At 37.2% G+C, this 18879-nt stretch overlaps 2 protein-coding genes across 2 annotated transcripts; both read left to right on the forward strand.

Moving 5' to 3' along the window:
* The first annotated feature begins 336 nt into the window (after positions 1-336).
* LOC136248389 (protein phosphatase 1 regulatory subunit 12C-like) lies at positions 337-1233 on the forward strand. Its single transcript, XM_066040172.1, has one exon. The coding sequence runs from the start codon at positions 337-339 to the stop codon at positions 1231-1233; it is 897 nt and encodes a 298-aa protein (XP_065896244.1).
* Positions 1234-16718: 15485 nt separating this feature from the next.
* LOC136248390 (protein phosphatase 1 regulatory inhibitor subunit 16B-like) lies at positions 16719-17609 on the forward strand. The gene has a single exon (XM_066040173.1). It carries the CDS (start codon positions 16719-16721, stop codon positions 17607-17609), a length of 891 nt encoding a protein of 296 aa, XP_065896245.1.
* Positions 17610-18879: the final 1270 nt, after the last annotated feature.

An 18879-nucleotide genomic window follows, 5' to 3' on the forward strand; every position in this document is an offset into this window, starting at 1 on the left:
TTTCTCTTGCGTTCGAATCTTCGTATTCCGTATTGTGCACGTGCCTTCACTTTAAAAGCCTGACACGTGCACAATACGGGCTACGCAAAAGTCGAACGCAAGAGAAATCCGCTGTACGAGTCGAATGGAGTTTCTCGTTGATGTATTTGTAAGAAACTGCTGATTCTAGATTATAGATCAAGCTCGGCAGTGTATCTAAGAAGCCAAAACCTTAGACTAAGCAGTATGGCTTTGATGGTATAATAAGTGACGTCATATATGATTGGGTTCTGGTATTCGCAGTATAAAAACGTGTCGGATCATTATTAGCTAACTCTTTTTTTTACGAAGATAATGATGGAAAATGTGCATAAATGCAAGAACTACTCCAGCGGAGCGCTGAGTGGGAAGTTTAAAGCTTTAACCTCAATGAAGAGCGCCAAGGCTAAACGAAGGGTCACTTTCCCAGTCAACGTCATGTTGCAACAAGCCATCACTGATGGAGACAAAGAAGAGATCAAGAAAATAATCACCAAACACGGCAAGAGTGTCTTGGATCTTAAAGACCCGACTGGAATGCCGCTGTTGCACCGTGCCATCTTTGAGGATCAATTTGAGTGTTTTGAACTGATGGTAAATGAGGGTGCAGATTTGCTTGCAGCAGACGAGGAAGGATGGAACGCGTTGCACGTGGCTATCTCGTTTGAAGACATGGACGCGGTTGAGCTGCTACTCCAACACAAGCCAGAGCTGATCAATACTCGCACCATGGACAGTTTGAGACCGATCAATGTTTGCGAGTCAAATTGTGACTTTTGTGCTTACCTTCTCCAAGCAGAGGTGAAACATCTGAAAACAAGATCAGTCACACACTGGGATAGTGCCAACTGCAAACGAGAAGAACTAGAACTATTGAACATTGTAATGAGAGTGAATGAAGAAGACAAGAGGAGCACTAGACAAGTACGACAAAGTGCCCTACACCTGTCAGCAGCTAAGAACTACCTTGGACTGGCTTACTACATGTTGGAAAACCAGTTAGTAACAGTAGACTGTGAGGATTATGAACATTGGACAGCACTTCACTTAGCTGCTCTACATTCCAGCATGGACGTGTTAGTACTACTCATCCAATATGGTGCTAATGTGGAGAAGTTGACCAGTTGTTACAAGAGCCCAGTTGATCTGGCTGATGATGAACTGACCTTAGAGTTCTTGAAGCGAGGTTCTGAATATATTGAACAAGTAGTGTAAATAATGTAACACATAGTTTGTTTACTGTAAATTTTTAAAATCATTTTCGCTGTCGTTTTTAAATTCTGTGTTTGTGTTGTCGTATCTACTGAAAATGTTCATCAAATAAATTATAATCAATAGCAATTATCGGCAGACTTCTTCCTTATTTGTGCAGCGCTTATGATAAATGCATGCCTTCACAGAAAGGGTCTAGAGTCTCAAGTATATGTGCGTATACCACACCTCACCTATATGTACTATACTTACTACATGACACCCTCAATATCATATCAAAGCAACTGAAGCAGCACTTATGCTATTGTAAATTTTGCATATGCACACACCTGATGTGTAAACAATATAAAGAAGTCATAAAGATGAGTTTAAAATGAATTGATAAGCATTCACACTTAATATAGCTATATTCAGTAAATACACTACCTGCAGTTTAATGTGGTTGTCATGACAATATACTTCCAATGTAGTGACACAACACGTGAATGTTCAGCATAGGGATGTATCAAGGCAGATAGATAGTAGTGTGTCATGTGATCCACAATAGAGATCAGTGCATGTGGGTGTTATTAACAAGAGCAGCAATATTCTATATATCTTACGCATTTGTGACACTTTCAATCTTGCATAATTTCACATGGAAATGCCAGGTCTCATCCCTTTTTTGCATGCTTACAAAAAACTTGATAGCTATATCTATGGCTTTGATATCAAGTATGATATAAAATTGTAAGGCAGTCATATAAATTGATGGACGATACCAACTTTTTCACCTTGGCATCTTCAAGGACACACTTAGTTTTCTGGCATTGCCCACAACCATAACTTATTTGCCTCAATTTCTTCACAGTGCCCATTGGCCTTCTGTGAATGATTTTTGGTTTTAGTGTCAATATAGTCCTGTAAGTCCAAAGGGGGCTAAAGAAGGGCCAGGAGAGGCAAAGCTCACCTTGTCCCCCACTCAGATCTGCCTATACCCACAACAGGAGTGCATATAATGCTGATCAATTTGATCAGGTGCCCGTAAGCACAGCAAGGCACACTACTTTTATCATTGTTTTTTTTTTATAGGTGGAATTAGGCCTCACAGTCCACCCTTCTGAACTTCAAGACCTCATCTTTTGTGATACTGGAACAATAAATTTCATATAATGTACAGCACAATTTAAGAACACATGCCACATCAAGACCACTGCTATGAATTTGATCAGTTTTGATAGGACACATTTTCTAGTGATGAGATGTCATTGTTGTTGTGAAGGATAACCTGTGCACCTGTTGGGAGTACTCACCACTAGTCTATAAATATAATACTTTAATTTCCCATAGCATAGTTGAGCTAGTATTGTAAACACGACAATTGAGAAGGTTGGTATGCTTTAATAAATATTGCATTTAACACCATAATCAACTAATGCTGTAAATGACAATCAAAATTTGTAGTGCATTATGATGTGATAGACACCTCTGTGTAACAGATCTTGTGGAGTGTGGATGTACATAGAGGTGTCCTCCAACATAACATAGCTGGAATAAGACAATTAATAGCAACAGAAATTCCATGATATGTATCATGTTTGGCAGTTAGCTTCATGACAGCACATTGTAACAAAAAGGAAAGCCCAAATTTTATAGTTCAATGTGATTGTTTATAATCTATTACTAGTGTGTAAATAAGTCCCAGAAACTTGGAAAGCTGTTAAGTAAATTGTACCCCTCTTGTGATAGTGGCCATATCATGACTGCGATTTTAACAGGATAACTATATATGACAGTGTTTGAGGTCGCACAATTGCTCTAGGTATAAAATTGGATAGACCAATTACTTATGTATGTAAAGCATTTCTGTGAGTTTGATTTGTTGTCTGTTCATGTTCCTTCTGAGTCAAAATGTTCACTGTATACATAGTAGCTAATTTGTGTTTATTATGTGCCAGTATGCTATAGCATAGGCATTTAATTGTACAGGAAGTCGCACTGTTTATAATTTATTGTTCTGAGACTTCTTTAGTCCTTTCATGTGTATGTGCTTACAAACTGTCCTATTGGTACTCATATGTGACTGTTAATTGTGGCATGGCAGTCATAGCTACACAGTATATCCATGAAAATAATAAGCTAATCCAAAATAGCCAAGCTGTAAAAAATAGGGTGCAGCCCCCAAAAAAAGCCATGGTGAAAAAAGATGTGAAACCCAAGGTGGTGGCCAAGAAATGGCTGTGATGGTAGGTTAATGGTAAACATTTTAATGGCAACAATTCACGTTAATTCGGTGCGACTTAGTCTTGGTACCAAATTCACCTGAATTGTTGTTATTAAAATTTTTACCATTAACCTACCATTACAGCCATTGCTTGGCCGCCACCTTGGATTTCACATCTTTTTTCACCATGGCTTTTTGGGGGGCTGCACCCTATTTTTACAGCTTGGCGTATTTGTATACACCAAAGTGGGACTTTTTTTACCTGTCTGTTTCTTTACCACAGAAAGAAGAAAAAGAGTTAAAGTAGATTTTTAATACTTGAACTAATTTTGATTTTTTATCAATAATTATGCACATTTTGAATATTTATTAGCTACATGCTAATTCTTCTCTGCAGGATAACTGGATTGCAGCTGATCTATCTACCAGCTGACTTGAAATGTAGCCAAACTCTCCACAGGGTGACTTGTTTGTGTCTACAGGTGTCTTGTTTGTAGCTGAACTCTCTACAGGGTTATTTGTTTGTAGTTGAACTTTCTACAAGGTGATTTGTTTGTAGTTGAACTCTCTACAAGGTGATTTGATCTCTCTACCAATATAGGTACATGCCCTGGTATACTTGACTTATTTCATGTGCGCCACCCATGCACACATCCATGCATAGTGTTTGTGCTGTCTGTATGTTGCATAAACTCCTTGCAAGGTGATATCTCATTTGAATAATGTGACACATTCTGCGCAATGTTGACAGTGTTGTTAGTGTTGCGTTCTGATAGTGTAAATTGACCAAACCACGCACTGTAACAAAACGTGATTGGGTTGGCCCATGTAAGGATAGCTACAATGCAAATACTTTCTGGTACTGTAATAAATGAAAATAATTGTGTACATGAAATGTTCCATATGTAAACATTGTCGATTTTCTCTAGTTCGTCCCATGCATAACATATATCATGGTCTCTGTAGTGTAATAATGATGTAATGAGGTAGAGGCCATCACTCTACTGAGCTCTGGGCAGTATGACTGGCTCATGTGGGTGTAATTTGGACTATTAAAAAATATGTTGTAGTTCTGACTAACTAATAGTCTGATAATCGAAAAAATTGTAATAGATGATTAATATGCAATCTTTCATAAACAGAAAGTCGCAGCAATGTACTATGTAGAACCTATCAGATCAGGTAGCTATATTCTACAATGAAACCGGTCTCTATATAATGTCTTATTGGTGTGCACTAAACAATGTTAGATTCTGGATTAAGAGGGGTATCGAATTAGAGAGGTTTCAGTGTAGTCCCTATTGATATATAATATAGTCCATATGTGTGTGGCATTGTCTATAGCCTAATGTGAGCTGCTACTTCTGCTGGTAACTATGCAGTTGGCTTATGTTATAATGTATAAGCTAAGTGTAGGCTGTGGAATATAGCTGAGCTGACTCAGTAGATCATGAAGTGGACTGTACTTATAGCAAAGTTGTACAATTGGTAAATCAGCTGCAGCATCAATAACATTGATTGTGTGCTGGTATGGCTCATTCATATGTACAATATTAGAAACTGCATAGTGGCATATCATCAATTCATCATGATATTGCATGCACATTATGTTGTTAGAAGTATGTAATGTACATAACTACTGCTACGACTTGTATATTACTGCATCTATTACATTATAGTACCTCCTATGTTCACCGATAGCTATATATTACTAGGTAGTCAGAAATCCCTACAGTTTTCCTTTTACTGGCACTTATAGCCCCCTTTTTACTTCAAGTGTTTGGATATTCATGGCAATATAAGATTATATGCAGATGACGTCATTCTGTACACCCCTATTAACTCAAAAGAAGACCGTTACCAACTTCAGAAAGATCTAACTATTTTGGAAAATGGGCAAATAAATGGAAAATGACATTTAATGTTCAGAAATGTGAATTCATCAGAATGACACACAAGAAAAAGCCTATATTTTGCCATTACACTTTGTATGACACTGTTGTGCAGGAGGTAACACACACCAAGTACCTAGGTCTTACTATTGACTCGAAGCTATGCTGGTCTGAACACATTAGATAAATAACTAACAAAACTAACAGTATCAAAGGATTTTTACAACGTAACCTTCATAGCTGCCCAATCTCGGTCAAAGTGAGTCGTTACAAGTCACTTATTAAACCAATCCTAGAGTACGCCTGTGTGGTCTGGGACCCTTATACGCAAAAAGACATCTTAGCTACTGAATCAGTTCAAAGACGGTGTGCGAGGTTTGTGTACAATAATTATTCTTCATATGCAAGTGTCACAAATATGTTGCAAAATTTGAATTGGCTACCTCTGGCTCACTGCAGAAACCAGTTGAAAACGATCACAATGTTTAAGATCGTGCATCAATTAATAGATATACCGACTGATACCATACTCATACCAGCTCCATCTAACTACTCTCTACAGGCCATTCAATGAGGCTGTTACAGCCAAACACAAGAGTAAACCCATACTTTAACTCATTCTTCCCTTCAAGTATGAAGATCTGGAATAATTTACCCAATGACCTCATCACCTGTTCAGGTTTAGAGCAATTTAAAGCAAGGCTAGCTGAACATCAATTAATCATATAATTAATTTTGTTGATTCATTATCTGTGCTTGTATTATACTCTTTGTAAGAGGTTTTGCACAGTAAACAATAATAATAATAATAATAATATACAGCACAAAAAGTACTTACTTCAAACAGTATGTGTATCCCGGTCTCAGGTTAGGGATAGTTGTAAAAAATAGTTTTTTTTAGCCACTGCACTGTTATGATCGGTGTATTCCTCAAACAATAATAGCACTACACTAATGTGCTTCATGAAATCTCTTATTCACCACTACTCTCCTATTCATTTCTTTGTGTCAAAATGATTATTGTATGCTAAATTATAAGATAATAGCTAATACGTAATAGCACAAAAGGAAACATTACATCATCACTGATTATGACAGGAAGGAACCTCTCACAGTCTACTGACAGGAAGTGGAGAAATACTACTTTATTCTGAACTATTATATCATTTTTGACATGACACTAATATAACAAGATCAGATCCACTGGAATGTAATCTCTTCGTATATGTAACACTATTATAAATGGCCACCAAAACTTTAGTGGTTGTGTAGAGGTTGCCATGGACTAGTGTTGTGTAGTGGAGAAGTTTAAAGTTGAAGGAAAAGATAATTGTGATTGTTATGTGAGTTTAGAAGCAAATTGAATTAAACACATGCAATTTACAACACTATTACTGCGCAATCTGATAATTTTGCTGAAACTTGGAGCAAGGAGCCTTGCGAGAAGATATCACCTTAAGGAAACATTATAAATAGATTTTTCCCTGGAATATTAATACCCATTGTAGTACTTCCATTTGTATTTGTTCATGACTTGTAATCATTGTTTAGCATCATAGACGATGCTAAACAATGTAGATTGCAGTGCTTTTATATTTATTTGTGTTGTAGACATACTTCATTTATTAAGTCTTCAGGTGACTTTGTGGTGCAGTGTTTACTAGCCACACTTGAGATAAAAAATTGAAAGGAGAACTTTTGTGAGTATTTGGTGAATTTATGCTACTCTTCCAGAGATAACATGTAAGGTCTGTGTTAGCAAAGTTTTAACACCATGTATTGTTCAGTGATCACAGTATATTCCACAGTTCAAAATGAAGTCAAAGCTGTTAATCAGTGTTAACAAGTGTTAACTAGTGCTAATAGAGATTCAGTGTAATGGTACCATTTGCAGTATGTAAGGCCATGCTGTGACTAATGTGTTTATTCCATTGTGAAAGTGTAGACCTACAACTACAATTCAAAGCATTCATGTAAGTCTTAAATCTAACTACACAGTGTATTTATACCTCTTGCAAACATGAGCTTCACTCAGCATTAACATTTTTATGCACTTATCAACTTATCAATGTCAACTTCCATGGTCCCCATATACTGACATGAAGATTTCATATCTATGTCTTGTCCTACATGGGGCTTTTTACAACAGCAGTTTAGTGGGCCAAAAATTGTTTATATAGGTTGATCAAATCCCTTATAGAAACCTTGCTTAGGATGTGGAGACATGCATAGTGGGGATTTGACAAGCTTCTTTGCCCCAGTACTGTAGCTGGGAAATCTGTCACTAGAATTATCAAGTACCCTTGCCCCATATAACCCTGGGGTGGTGAGGTGGGACATGAAAAATTGATAGGTCAGTGCAATAATAAGTCCACCACTTTATTGTGGTGACAATGTAGTTAAAGTATGACTCAATTATGCTAGTGTTACTCTGATAAAGATTTATCCATGTAGCAGATGTGGAGTCCTCTTATTGGTGTATCATTATAGTCAATTAACCATGAAAATGAAATTTAACGCACTTTCTACCTATTTTTGAATGACACTGTCAATCAGGTAGCTAATTGTGAGTAACATAATATCCTAGCTACAGGATTTCTGCGTCAACACCTGAGCAACCTGCATGGTGTCTGTAACCAGCAATGTTTGGCTGGTGATGTTGCCTCAGTAACAATTTATGTATGAACTAATTGTGTCGACAATTTTACTGGAGCACATCATTGCATTGAAGTAGAAATTCTAGCCGAACGATGAGATAGTAGCCATGTTGGTAGATCAAACACCTCAACTATTCAGTGAAATCACCATCAGTAGACTATAACTGTGTGTTTTTACTTGCAACTGGTGTGGTATTACTGACAAATATTGATAGTGGAGGGGTCTGAGGTGCAGCCCCCAGAAGCTGTAAGATGCTTAATAGTTATAACACAAAAATGTGCAACATTGTAACTATTCATTTTCATTGGTAGTGGAGAGTGGAAGAACATCAGGAGTTTACTTGAAAGGGATTTTAACTGCTTACATTGATAAAAACTATTACAGCTCAGGTGCATCTGCATGACTGTTTTATTACATGACTGCAGTATTAGAGTGACTGACTGCTCTATTAAGGTAGCTAGTTGACGAAAATCCACAAAGCCCTGAGTGACACTACATTACCTTATTGCACAGTTCAAAATCAAGCTAGAACTGTTAACCACTGCTGATAAGTGTTATTAATGGTAACTGACACCTGCAGTGTGTAATTGCAAGATCATGCATTTCCTGATGATATGGTATGAATATGTATATACAATGGCGGATCCAGGATGGGGCATTTGGGGCAAATGCCCCCCCCCCCAACCCACACACACACACACCTTGTGGAGGAGCCAGCCATAGCTACTTCTGATTAAAATAGCCACTAAACTTTATGTCAGCTAGGCCAAGATCAGTTTATAAACTTATGAAAATATGCACATTTTATTAACATTTATTACAAATTCACCTGAAACTAAAGCGAAACTTGTCACCCAGCACCTTCGTGCGCATTAAGCGCCTCTAAAAATAATTATAGTATTGCTGTTTTTAGACATTTGGAGCCTTTTAAACCGCTTTTAAGGCTTCACAACCATCTGAAAACGCCAAAATGGCACAAATCAACAATGAGACACTACTAAGAGGTGATTATTTGCTGCTTCAAAAATGCAGCACTGAACTAGAGAATTTGGCTCTCCCCAACCACCTACAACTTAGCCTGTTTGTGCCCCTCCCCTTGCCAGCTCCTGGATCCGCCCCTGGGATTCTACATTGATATCACTCAGCTCATATCAGAATTTATTTTATATTCTATGTAACAGTGAATAGTTTACAATGCAAGATATCTCTCGGAATGTTTTAAGCACTTACAGTTTGGTGGGCTATTACTTTATTTGTATCTATAAGATGGAACATGCATTTCCTGCAAAGATCCCAGTCTGGCTGGTGACACTTCACTGTGTGAAGGAGGAGAAAATCATTTCATCTACCATTAATGGTTTCTGTTGCTTCCCATAGTTCTACACTTTGGACTTGAGCCCTGAAATTGGCAAGAGTATACTCCTTGAGCTAACACACATCAATAGTATCCCGCAACTGAATTTCCATATGCAACTGGGAAGGTGCATTGCTATAAGACACTCCTTTATCTGGTCAAATATTGTGTATTACCATACATGTATACCACATTATTGTCCTATTGAACTTATGTGTGCTACTTGGAAATGGAATTTGAAGCCTAAAGTGGATAGTCATGGAAATTCTTTGTGAGGTGTGATAGTCATCTTGTGTGATGTGCTCAAAGCGGGTCCGCTTAAAGGAGTTATTAGATACTAGCCACTGGCATGCTCAGTGATACCTGTATGTAACACTGATAATGACTGGATCATTATTGATCATATATAGCTAACTGTAATGTCTTTGTACATACATATATATCCATACAGGCATACAAAAGGGCTTGTGTGTCACATACCTGTATTACCAACAGTGTTCATCACAGAGTGTGCACAGTGACTGGTATATGTTGAGCCAAAATTGTCATCACGACTGATTGAATGAGCAAGAAACATTAATTTTCTCAACATCAATGTTCATTTTAAACTATATGACCCTGTAAGTCATGTTATTATTCGTAATACGTATATCTTCTTCATTATCAAGCAGTACAGTAGTGCTGTTTAGTAGGGTTCCCCACAAAAATGAACATGCATGGCTAACAAATGCTGCCACTAAACCACACATGAGCCAGCTTAGAACATGTCAACTTTGCACTCTGTATATACAACGATGTACAGAAACAGGACAAAATGGTTCAGTTTGAAAGCAAAATTGTATGATCTCCAAATTAAACTGCAAAAATCTTTGCTTCCATCCATCTGGCCAAAAGTTTGCTGAAAGCTTGTACACTATGTTAATGTGTTTCCTGATTGATTTGCTGTTTTAGTTACCTTAAAACTAGCTGTTATCATACAGCAGGGAATATCGCAGTATATTTGTGATGCAGTTTGCCATAATCTACAACATGCACAAAACCAAAAGCTTACCTTTCAGTCTGCATGCACAACACAGGCACATTTCTTCACTTCAAAATTATTTCTATCTCACAGTTATGTATGCTTTTGGGAACTGGCTGTACCATGCTGCCAGGGATGGTTTGATGCTGCCTTACCTACATGGCATAGGGTGATATTATCTTGGATTCTTCCTTCAGCTCACTAGACAAGTGGCACATACTATGTTTTGGTGATACAGAGGGCTATGACAGTTCATAATTTGGCTTTATGACACACTATGGCTTGCTCTTTCATTTTGCCACATTGCTATTGTTTGTTCATCCACTCCTCCTATGTGAGCATGCCTAATACTGAAATGGCAGGAAAATCTACTGGTACAGTTGAATACTTTGCACAGGGCATAAGTTTCTTTTTCCAACACAATAAGTAACATTGGTTACACAACACTATGTCATTGATGCATAAAAAGTGTGCCCAGTAGTTGTCAGAGGGGTATAGTGGTATTGATAATTTTTAATGTGCATAATATTATATGCATGCTCATATTTTAAAACTATACAAATGAATGGCTTACTCCTATGGCACTCACAAACCATATCTGCACTTTTACATTTATAGGTTAATATTATCGTATAAGATATTCTATGTATATATGTAACAGGAATAGCACAACTTTAACCCTAACTTGTGCACCCAGCAAAGGATAGTATGGTTGTTGTTGTTTAGGAAGTTACATAGTGAATTATACTGATCTAATGATGATATCTTGTAGAGAATAGAACCTTGTAGAATCAGTGCCTCAAGGTGCAAAGGAGCATAGCACTCAGGAAATAGCTGTATTTTGACCATTGTGAAATGCCTTTGCTAGCAAAAGTCCTTATAGAGAGAGCAGTAATTGCCTGGGCTGTACCTGGTTATGCCACAAGACACTAACAGTTAACAAGCAGTCATTGAGTGTTAATACTGGTGTGGTATTTAAAAGAATGGTGATTTCAGTAAAGTTTTGTTTCTTGTCCTAGACATCCCATACAGCAGAGAGATCTTACAATAGTTAATATCATAAGCAGCTTAAAGGTGATGGTGCAACAAACCACTGAGCAGCAGCTATGAACTTGAGGTATATGAATAGTGGTTGGAACCACTAGTATCATGCTCCTTCATTCCTTTGGCATGAGGCTTTCCCTCACTATGTGAGTGACACATGATGTGTTATTGACGGCAGCCATGGGAAGCAAATATATAGGGACGAGTCTATTTTGTCTTTTTTCACCTATTCTTCTTTCTAGCAATTCTTTTATTTTTCACCAATTATGCACCATATTTTACTCAGAAATATCTATTTTGTTCAGCATTAACTGACCATTTTCAAGTGCAAAGCTACAATTTCACCTTACAGTGACTGTTCTATCAATCATTTGTGCAATGTTTATGTCCACCATTGTCCACTTCACAAAAATTGTACCTATTATGCTGGCATTTGCTCATTGCTACTTTCTATTGATATTATTATCCTCCATGGTAATCTTCATGAGCCATTCTTCCTTACCAGAGCTCGAAGATATGCAACATGAACAGATACAAAAACAAAACAGTTTTAAAAATAACTATACACGCATACACATACAGTAATTATTAACACCTATCTCATTACATAAATAGCTACAATTAATAAGTTCAGGATGAGTCATTGCCCACCTATTATACAATTATGCCAAAAATTTTGCCAGCAAAATTGACGCATTCCTAGAAGAAAAAGCCATAGTAAAATTGTACTTATGGAGATGAAATCAGCATGCAGTTCAGTAGTACAAAGGTGTGTACATCAAAGAAAGACATGTGCCATAGGAATGCTCCTCTTGTGGTGTTCAGGAAACTAGATAAGTTAATATTGTAGTTACCTCACTACACTCATATGGTGGAGCTATGATTATGGCATCAGACCAGTCAACATTTCAAAGCATATAATGAGGCCACGCAAGGTTAGATGGCTCATACCACACACTAAAGTCTGCTTCCTTACCAAATACACTGTCAACTACATAGTTTATTTAAAATCATAGAAGTTTAATAAAAATTTAAGGCTTTCAATAACCACCATGTGGGCATGCACACAACTCCCTATAGTGTATGTACAACTTCTCATCTTCACTGACACGCCACACAGCAATATATTGAGCACGACATAGCACATGTACACTGAGTGGTCAGTGCAATCAATTCCACTTCACCATGCAGCTGGTAGGTGAGAGGCTACTATATAGAGTCACTGGTACAACAAGTAATACATACATACCGTGGTAACTCTATGGGTCTCTGATGGTCTCCTGTTGTATAAACAGCCAAGCAATACAATATTCCCCAGTTCTATAATATCAAGTCTGGTACCTACTACATATCATAATGGCAAATATATGAATTTTGATTTTGATCTGGAATTAGTGGCATCACATCTGATGGGTTACAATCATGTGTAGGACAAGGTTTATTTCATCACAACTACTACACACATAACTACTGAGTGATACTCTCACATGATGTGTGGCCTCTGTACACTAATAACATCAACATCAAAGTACATTTGTATACACTCCATACTCTTTGAGGAAGGACAAGTAATGTAGAAAGTGTAGAGCCTTAAACGTTGTCTGTGCATTACTGAGTCTAGCATAACTTAAAGGAAATGTCATATAAAACATCAGTAGTGGTAACTATACTCAACTGTATGTTATAATTCCTGATTAATGTCAGGTAACTGATCACAAATATGGTGCAATCAAACATAGATATCAAGTGTAGATGACGTGGTTTCTACTTCAACACTTTTTGTATCACATCAATGTGTATAGATGTGTATAGTGGTTGTTATTATGACAGTTAATTTAATTAGTGTACCACATGCGTAGCATAATCCATTAATGGTTAATTCGATGTTTTGCAAATGTATACAGAAGCCAACAGAAGCCACCAAATTGTATTTTATCTGTATACAGTCCCTTGTAAGTTGACACCAACCTGTTATGACACTAAGCACAAAGTGGTCATGCAGATTGTAGTTTGTATAGGTACAAAATGATTTAAGTTCATCTCCAAACGTGTGACGATTGAATATAACACATCTTTAAATTCTAAGAACATTAGCTACATCATAGCATGATGTTTGTTTGCACATCTGGCTTGTTGACATTATGTCGGTTAGCATCTCCTAATGATTGCTGGCAATAAAAAGGCACTGATTTTGGCCAAAGAGGTTGGCCCCTTGTGTGCCAAGTGCAGGATGCAACCTGATTGTATTGCTTGCAACATACTAACTTTTGTAAACCTCTCAAAAAGTCAATTGTAATCAGTTGCACAACGAGAATGGCGGCAGCTTGGCATATAGTCTTTGTAACAATGGCTTCTCTGATTTCTGTATGGCAGACAAGTGACACTTCGTCATTATTCAGTGATTAGACTATGTATGCACTTACAGTGTAACTTAAATCAGGCAGTGAAGAAGTGTGGTGCATGTATGTGTGTACTTTGTTTGTGCTTGTGTATGGTTCTGAAGTACCTCCCATGCTGTAGAGAGACACATTGGAGACACACACAGATAAATATCATAAACCATTTAGTATTATTAATAGTCCCATCATATAGTGTATGGTAATGGTAGTCACAATGTACACACATTACTGACCTACATGCATCAATATACCATCTTCAAATTAAACTGCTAATTCATACATGCTTGAAGCTATATGAAGCACACTCTAAAATCGCTTCAATACTTCATTATATAGGACTGAGAAATGGGTATCCACTAGCTACATATGTACATGACTCTGTGTAGGTTAAATGTTAACATGTAAAAGGTTACTGTGATCTTACCTGATAATCTTGTCTTCAGTGTTGGGCAAGTTACTTTGTAAAAGTAACTAGTTACATATTACATATTACTTGCAACTGAACTATTTAGTTACAGTTACATATTACTCATAAAATAAAGTAACTATAATAATATTACATATTATATTACTTTGTGTCCACAGCCTTAAGCTGCCACGTGTGAAACTACCACTTTATCACGTGACATGATTGTGTTGTTGGACAATGTGCAAATCTTGGTTTTAAGTAAGAAGCTGGTGAATAAGTTTCATTCAGTAGGCTTCGTTACTTCGTTGTGGCTACGCGTTACTCAGAAGATAACTAACGAGATTAGTAACTTCGCTAATAATATTACGTAATAATAGACTCGTTACAGTAACTATAGGTAACGCGTTACATATGTAAATAAAATAACTTGAGTTATATTACTCGTTTTTATAGCGTACTTCGGTATATTACTTAGTTGCCACAAAAGTAATAATATTACGTAACGCATTACTTATGTAACGCGTTACTCCCAACACTGCTTGTCTTATACCTGATAATCTTATCTGGTACACTGTGCCCATATACCACATGCAGTACAGTAGTGTATACTGTATAAATACAATGTACTTACAAATGTACGTATACTGTTGTGATAATGTGGAGGCATCGTTACAGGGTAACATATATCATACAGGACGCTTAACTGTGATCATAAGTAAGATTGGTTTACTGAATTTGTCGTTTAAATTCTTATCAATTGTATTGGAAGTTTTTTTTTAATTTTTAAAAATAAATTATTAAGGCATTACAGCACAAGTGCTGAAGGTCTGTAGGACACCTGGTCCCACAGCCCGTGTAAAGTTGTTACAGGAAGTAAAGGTGAGTACTCAGCTGTCTCAGATAAGATGGCAATGAATTAGGTATAATTGTATGGCCTCATATTTATTGACCATAACTACAAATATTGAATTGTCAGCAGGACTGGTTTAAACATTCAAAAAGATACAACTATATGAATTGAATGGAATCGCAAGGTAGAACTGATTGAGAAACTGATTTTTTGAATATATGTATGCTTGCTCTTATCACATTGTAAGTGCATGCTATTTCACAAGGGACCTGCAGGAAGTCATAATCAACACTTGCCAAGATGTTGGATGTAGAAGAAAATCTCAGTGGCGCTCGATCCTACACTCCAGCATGGCATAACATGCATGGCATGCACAAAAGAAGCTACACAAGAGAGAGAACTATCATTATTAAAACAAAGAAACGCATAAAAATTGTGATCTTGGTCTCATGACTAATCAGATCTGTGTGGACAAGGCAAGGTAGCTATATAAATTAAAGCAAAAGAAATGTTATACGTTGTCAATTCATTGTAGTTTTAGGCCAAGAAGTATTGTGGAGAGTCTTATGGAAGACTTGATGGTTACAGATGCACACACTGAATTAAGCTTTGATATATATTGTGAACATACTGCTAGGCTGATATATAGTGGCCTAGCACACTAATTTCAACCATATATTAGCTACAATTGATAGTTGTATAAAATTAATACTTGAGCATGATGCTCCAAAAGAATTTAAGGGTCATATCAGGTCCATTTAAGGATGCATGCAGTGATTATACTGGCATAATTTTGGGGCCAAATAAAAGCAAGCAGCATTTGAGCAAGAAAATATATTGTTGTACTACTCTAAGAAAGCATTCACATGCATATAATGATACTCTAACATATAGCAACCAGCTAAAAGAATAGAAGACTATAATTTTGAAACTGAAAAAAAGTCAATTTAAATGGTCTGATATACAGTAATAAACTATGGCCAAAGATGGTAACAGAATAATGATGGGAGGTTTTCAAAGACATAGCTATTAGGTGAATTTGAGTACTGCTCAAAAATATAATGCTCGATTATGTGAGCATAATATAGTTCCAGTAAACAACTACATGATTCAGAGTTGTAGACAACAATATCTGGCCTGTAAGAGGTGATTATAACATATATAGGTTTGAAGAGACAGTTGCCGTTGCTTAAGATGCCCCAAGCCATGCAGGAAAATCAGCATATGCACATTGGTAGATAAATAGCTAGCTATGGAACATATCCACAAGCATAGAATCCAGAAGATGGAGACTGGTTTAGTATCACTGCAGGGCAGCTCCCCAAGATGTGGGTATAGCCATAGATATGTCGGTATAGCTTAATATCCATTGTGTAAGGCAGGAAGAACCACACAAAGTATATCATATTGTCTATAGATGGTAGGTGAAAATTAAAAAAAGCAGCACATTGCGTAAGACAGGAAAAACTTGTTGGCGTCGGTCTAGTACGGGTTTGGGTGGTTTACATGTATTAAAGGTATATATTACCATGACGTAACAAGCTTGCTCGTTGACGTCACGGCTTCCGGTACTCATCGTTTAAAAAGCGAACGAGTGTTACCATCGAACATGAGTTCTTTTAATTACCGTTTGGAAAAGAACGAACAGAGTTATAACGATGGCTGAAACTGTATTTAAATGCAAGGGCTACTCCAGTGGACTGCTGAGTGGAAAGCTTAAAGCTTTAGCCTATAACAAGGCTAAACGAAGGGTTACCTTCCCTGTGAACGTCATGCTGCAACAAGCCATCACTGATGGAGACAAGGAAGAGATCAAGAAAATAATCACCAAACACGGCAAGAGTGTCTTGGATCTTAAAGACCCGACTGGAATGCCGCTGTTGCACCGTGCCATCTTTGAAGATCAATTTGAGTGTTTTGAACTGATGGTAAATGAGGGTGCAGATTTGCTTGCAGCAGACGAGGAAGGATGGAACGCGCTGCACGTTGCCGTCTCGTTTGAAGACATGGACGCAGTTGAGCTGCTACTCCAGCACAAGCCAGAACTTATCAATACTCGCACCATGGACAGTTTGAGACCAATCAATATTTGCGAGTCAAACTGTGAACTTTGTGCTTACCTTCTCCAAGCAGAGGTGAAACATCTGAAAACAAGATCAGTCATACACTGGGATAGTGCCAACTGCAAACAAGAAGAACTAGAACTATTGAACATTGTAATGAGAGTGAATGAAGAGGATGAGAGGATCACTAGACAAGTACGACAAAGTGCCCTACACCTGTCAGCAGCTAAGAACTACCTTGGACTGGCTTACTACATGTTGGAGAACCAGTTAGTAACAGTAGACTGTGAGGATTATGAACATTGGACGGCACTTCACTTAGCTGCTCTACATTCCAGCATGGACGTGTTAGTACTACTCATCCAATATGGTGCTAATGTGGAGAAGTTGACCAGTTTTTACAAGAGCCCAGTTGATCTGGCTGATAATGAACTGATCTTAGAGTTCTTGAGACGAGGCTCTGAATACATTGAACAAGCTGTGTAACTTATGTAGCTTATATACTTATATAGCTATACGGGTTGTTTACTATAAAATTTTTAATCATTTTTACTGTTTTTTTAAAATAAATTTTTGTAATTATTGTGTTTGCTGTATTTTGTGAAAAATAAGCAAATAACATCATCGTCAAGTCAAGTCAAATTCTGGTGGGTTACAGCCCTTACAGGTATAGTGCAGTGCTTGTAACTGTATCTCCAATCAATAAGTGCCTTTGCAGAAAAGGTGAGGCAAGTAGATTTAGTGGCTGTTTTTTTTATGCAGGTGGTTGTCATCACAATACACTTCCGATATAGTGGCATGTGTATTAGTGATACAGCACATCAACGTGTTCTGTTAGAATAGTTGCAAGCTATATAGCATAAAGACAAAGACTATATGTATATACGTAGCCATTAAGACACACATGTATCACCAGTCATGTCAAAAGTGTTATTAACAGGAGCAACAGTGACATACAGCACCTGATACATTTTTATACCATGTCGGTTGTTAGCCCTCGTAGAGTTAAGTCCCTCAGGCTCTTGTATACACTTAGCTACAAAATATACTCTAAACTGACATAGCTAAATGTATAGCAGATAGCCTTGACATTTGGCACAGCAATTGTCCACATAAAGCAACCATTCAGTTTAATGGACCACTAACCCCATGGGGCTGCCATCTGATTTCACACCTTTTTTCATCCTGGCTAGCTATATGTGAGTGTTTAGCTATAATGTTAAAGAGTTAGCGTTAATGTTAAAGGTCCCCATAAGCACAGCAAGGTGCCTTGCAGTAGTTTTTTCGAGTAATTAGTTGTCCTTTTGGCATGCATAATTGACAATTGGAAACTTTCTTCCCACCAGTTTGTATTTTTCTTTTGTCATTTCATCAGGAAAAACCAAATGGCATACAGGCTGGTGGGCAACACTACTTTCTTCCTTACTGGAACAATAGCTATAATGTAAAATACATGAATTTGAGCAGTTTTGATTTTTTCCTATGAAGGATAATCTGTAGCTACACCTGTTGGGACTTGGGAGCTAGTCTATAATATAATACCTCATTAATTTGTATTTTCCAATAAGTATAGTGGAGTATAAGAATTAAGCACTGTAGAAAGTACACCTATCACGATAGTGGAAAGACCAAGTATCATGATTACAATTTTTTGAAGATTTCAGATAAACTATTATACTATAATAACTCTGGATTTCTGTGAATTCAATTTGTTGTTGAGCCACACTGCTCACTGTATACATAGTTTATAGTTACC

Source organism: Dysidea avara, chromosome 3, assembly GCF_963678975.1.
Source record: "Dysidea avara chromosome 3, odDysAvar1.4, whole genome shotgun sequence".
NCBI classification, from domain to species: domain Eukaryota; kingdom Metazoa; phylum Porifera; class Demospongiae; order Dictyoceratida; family Dysideidae; genus Dysidea; species Dysidea avara.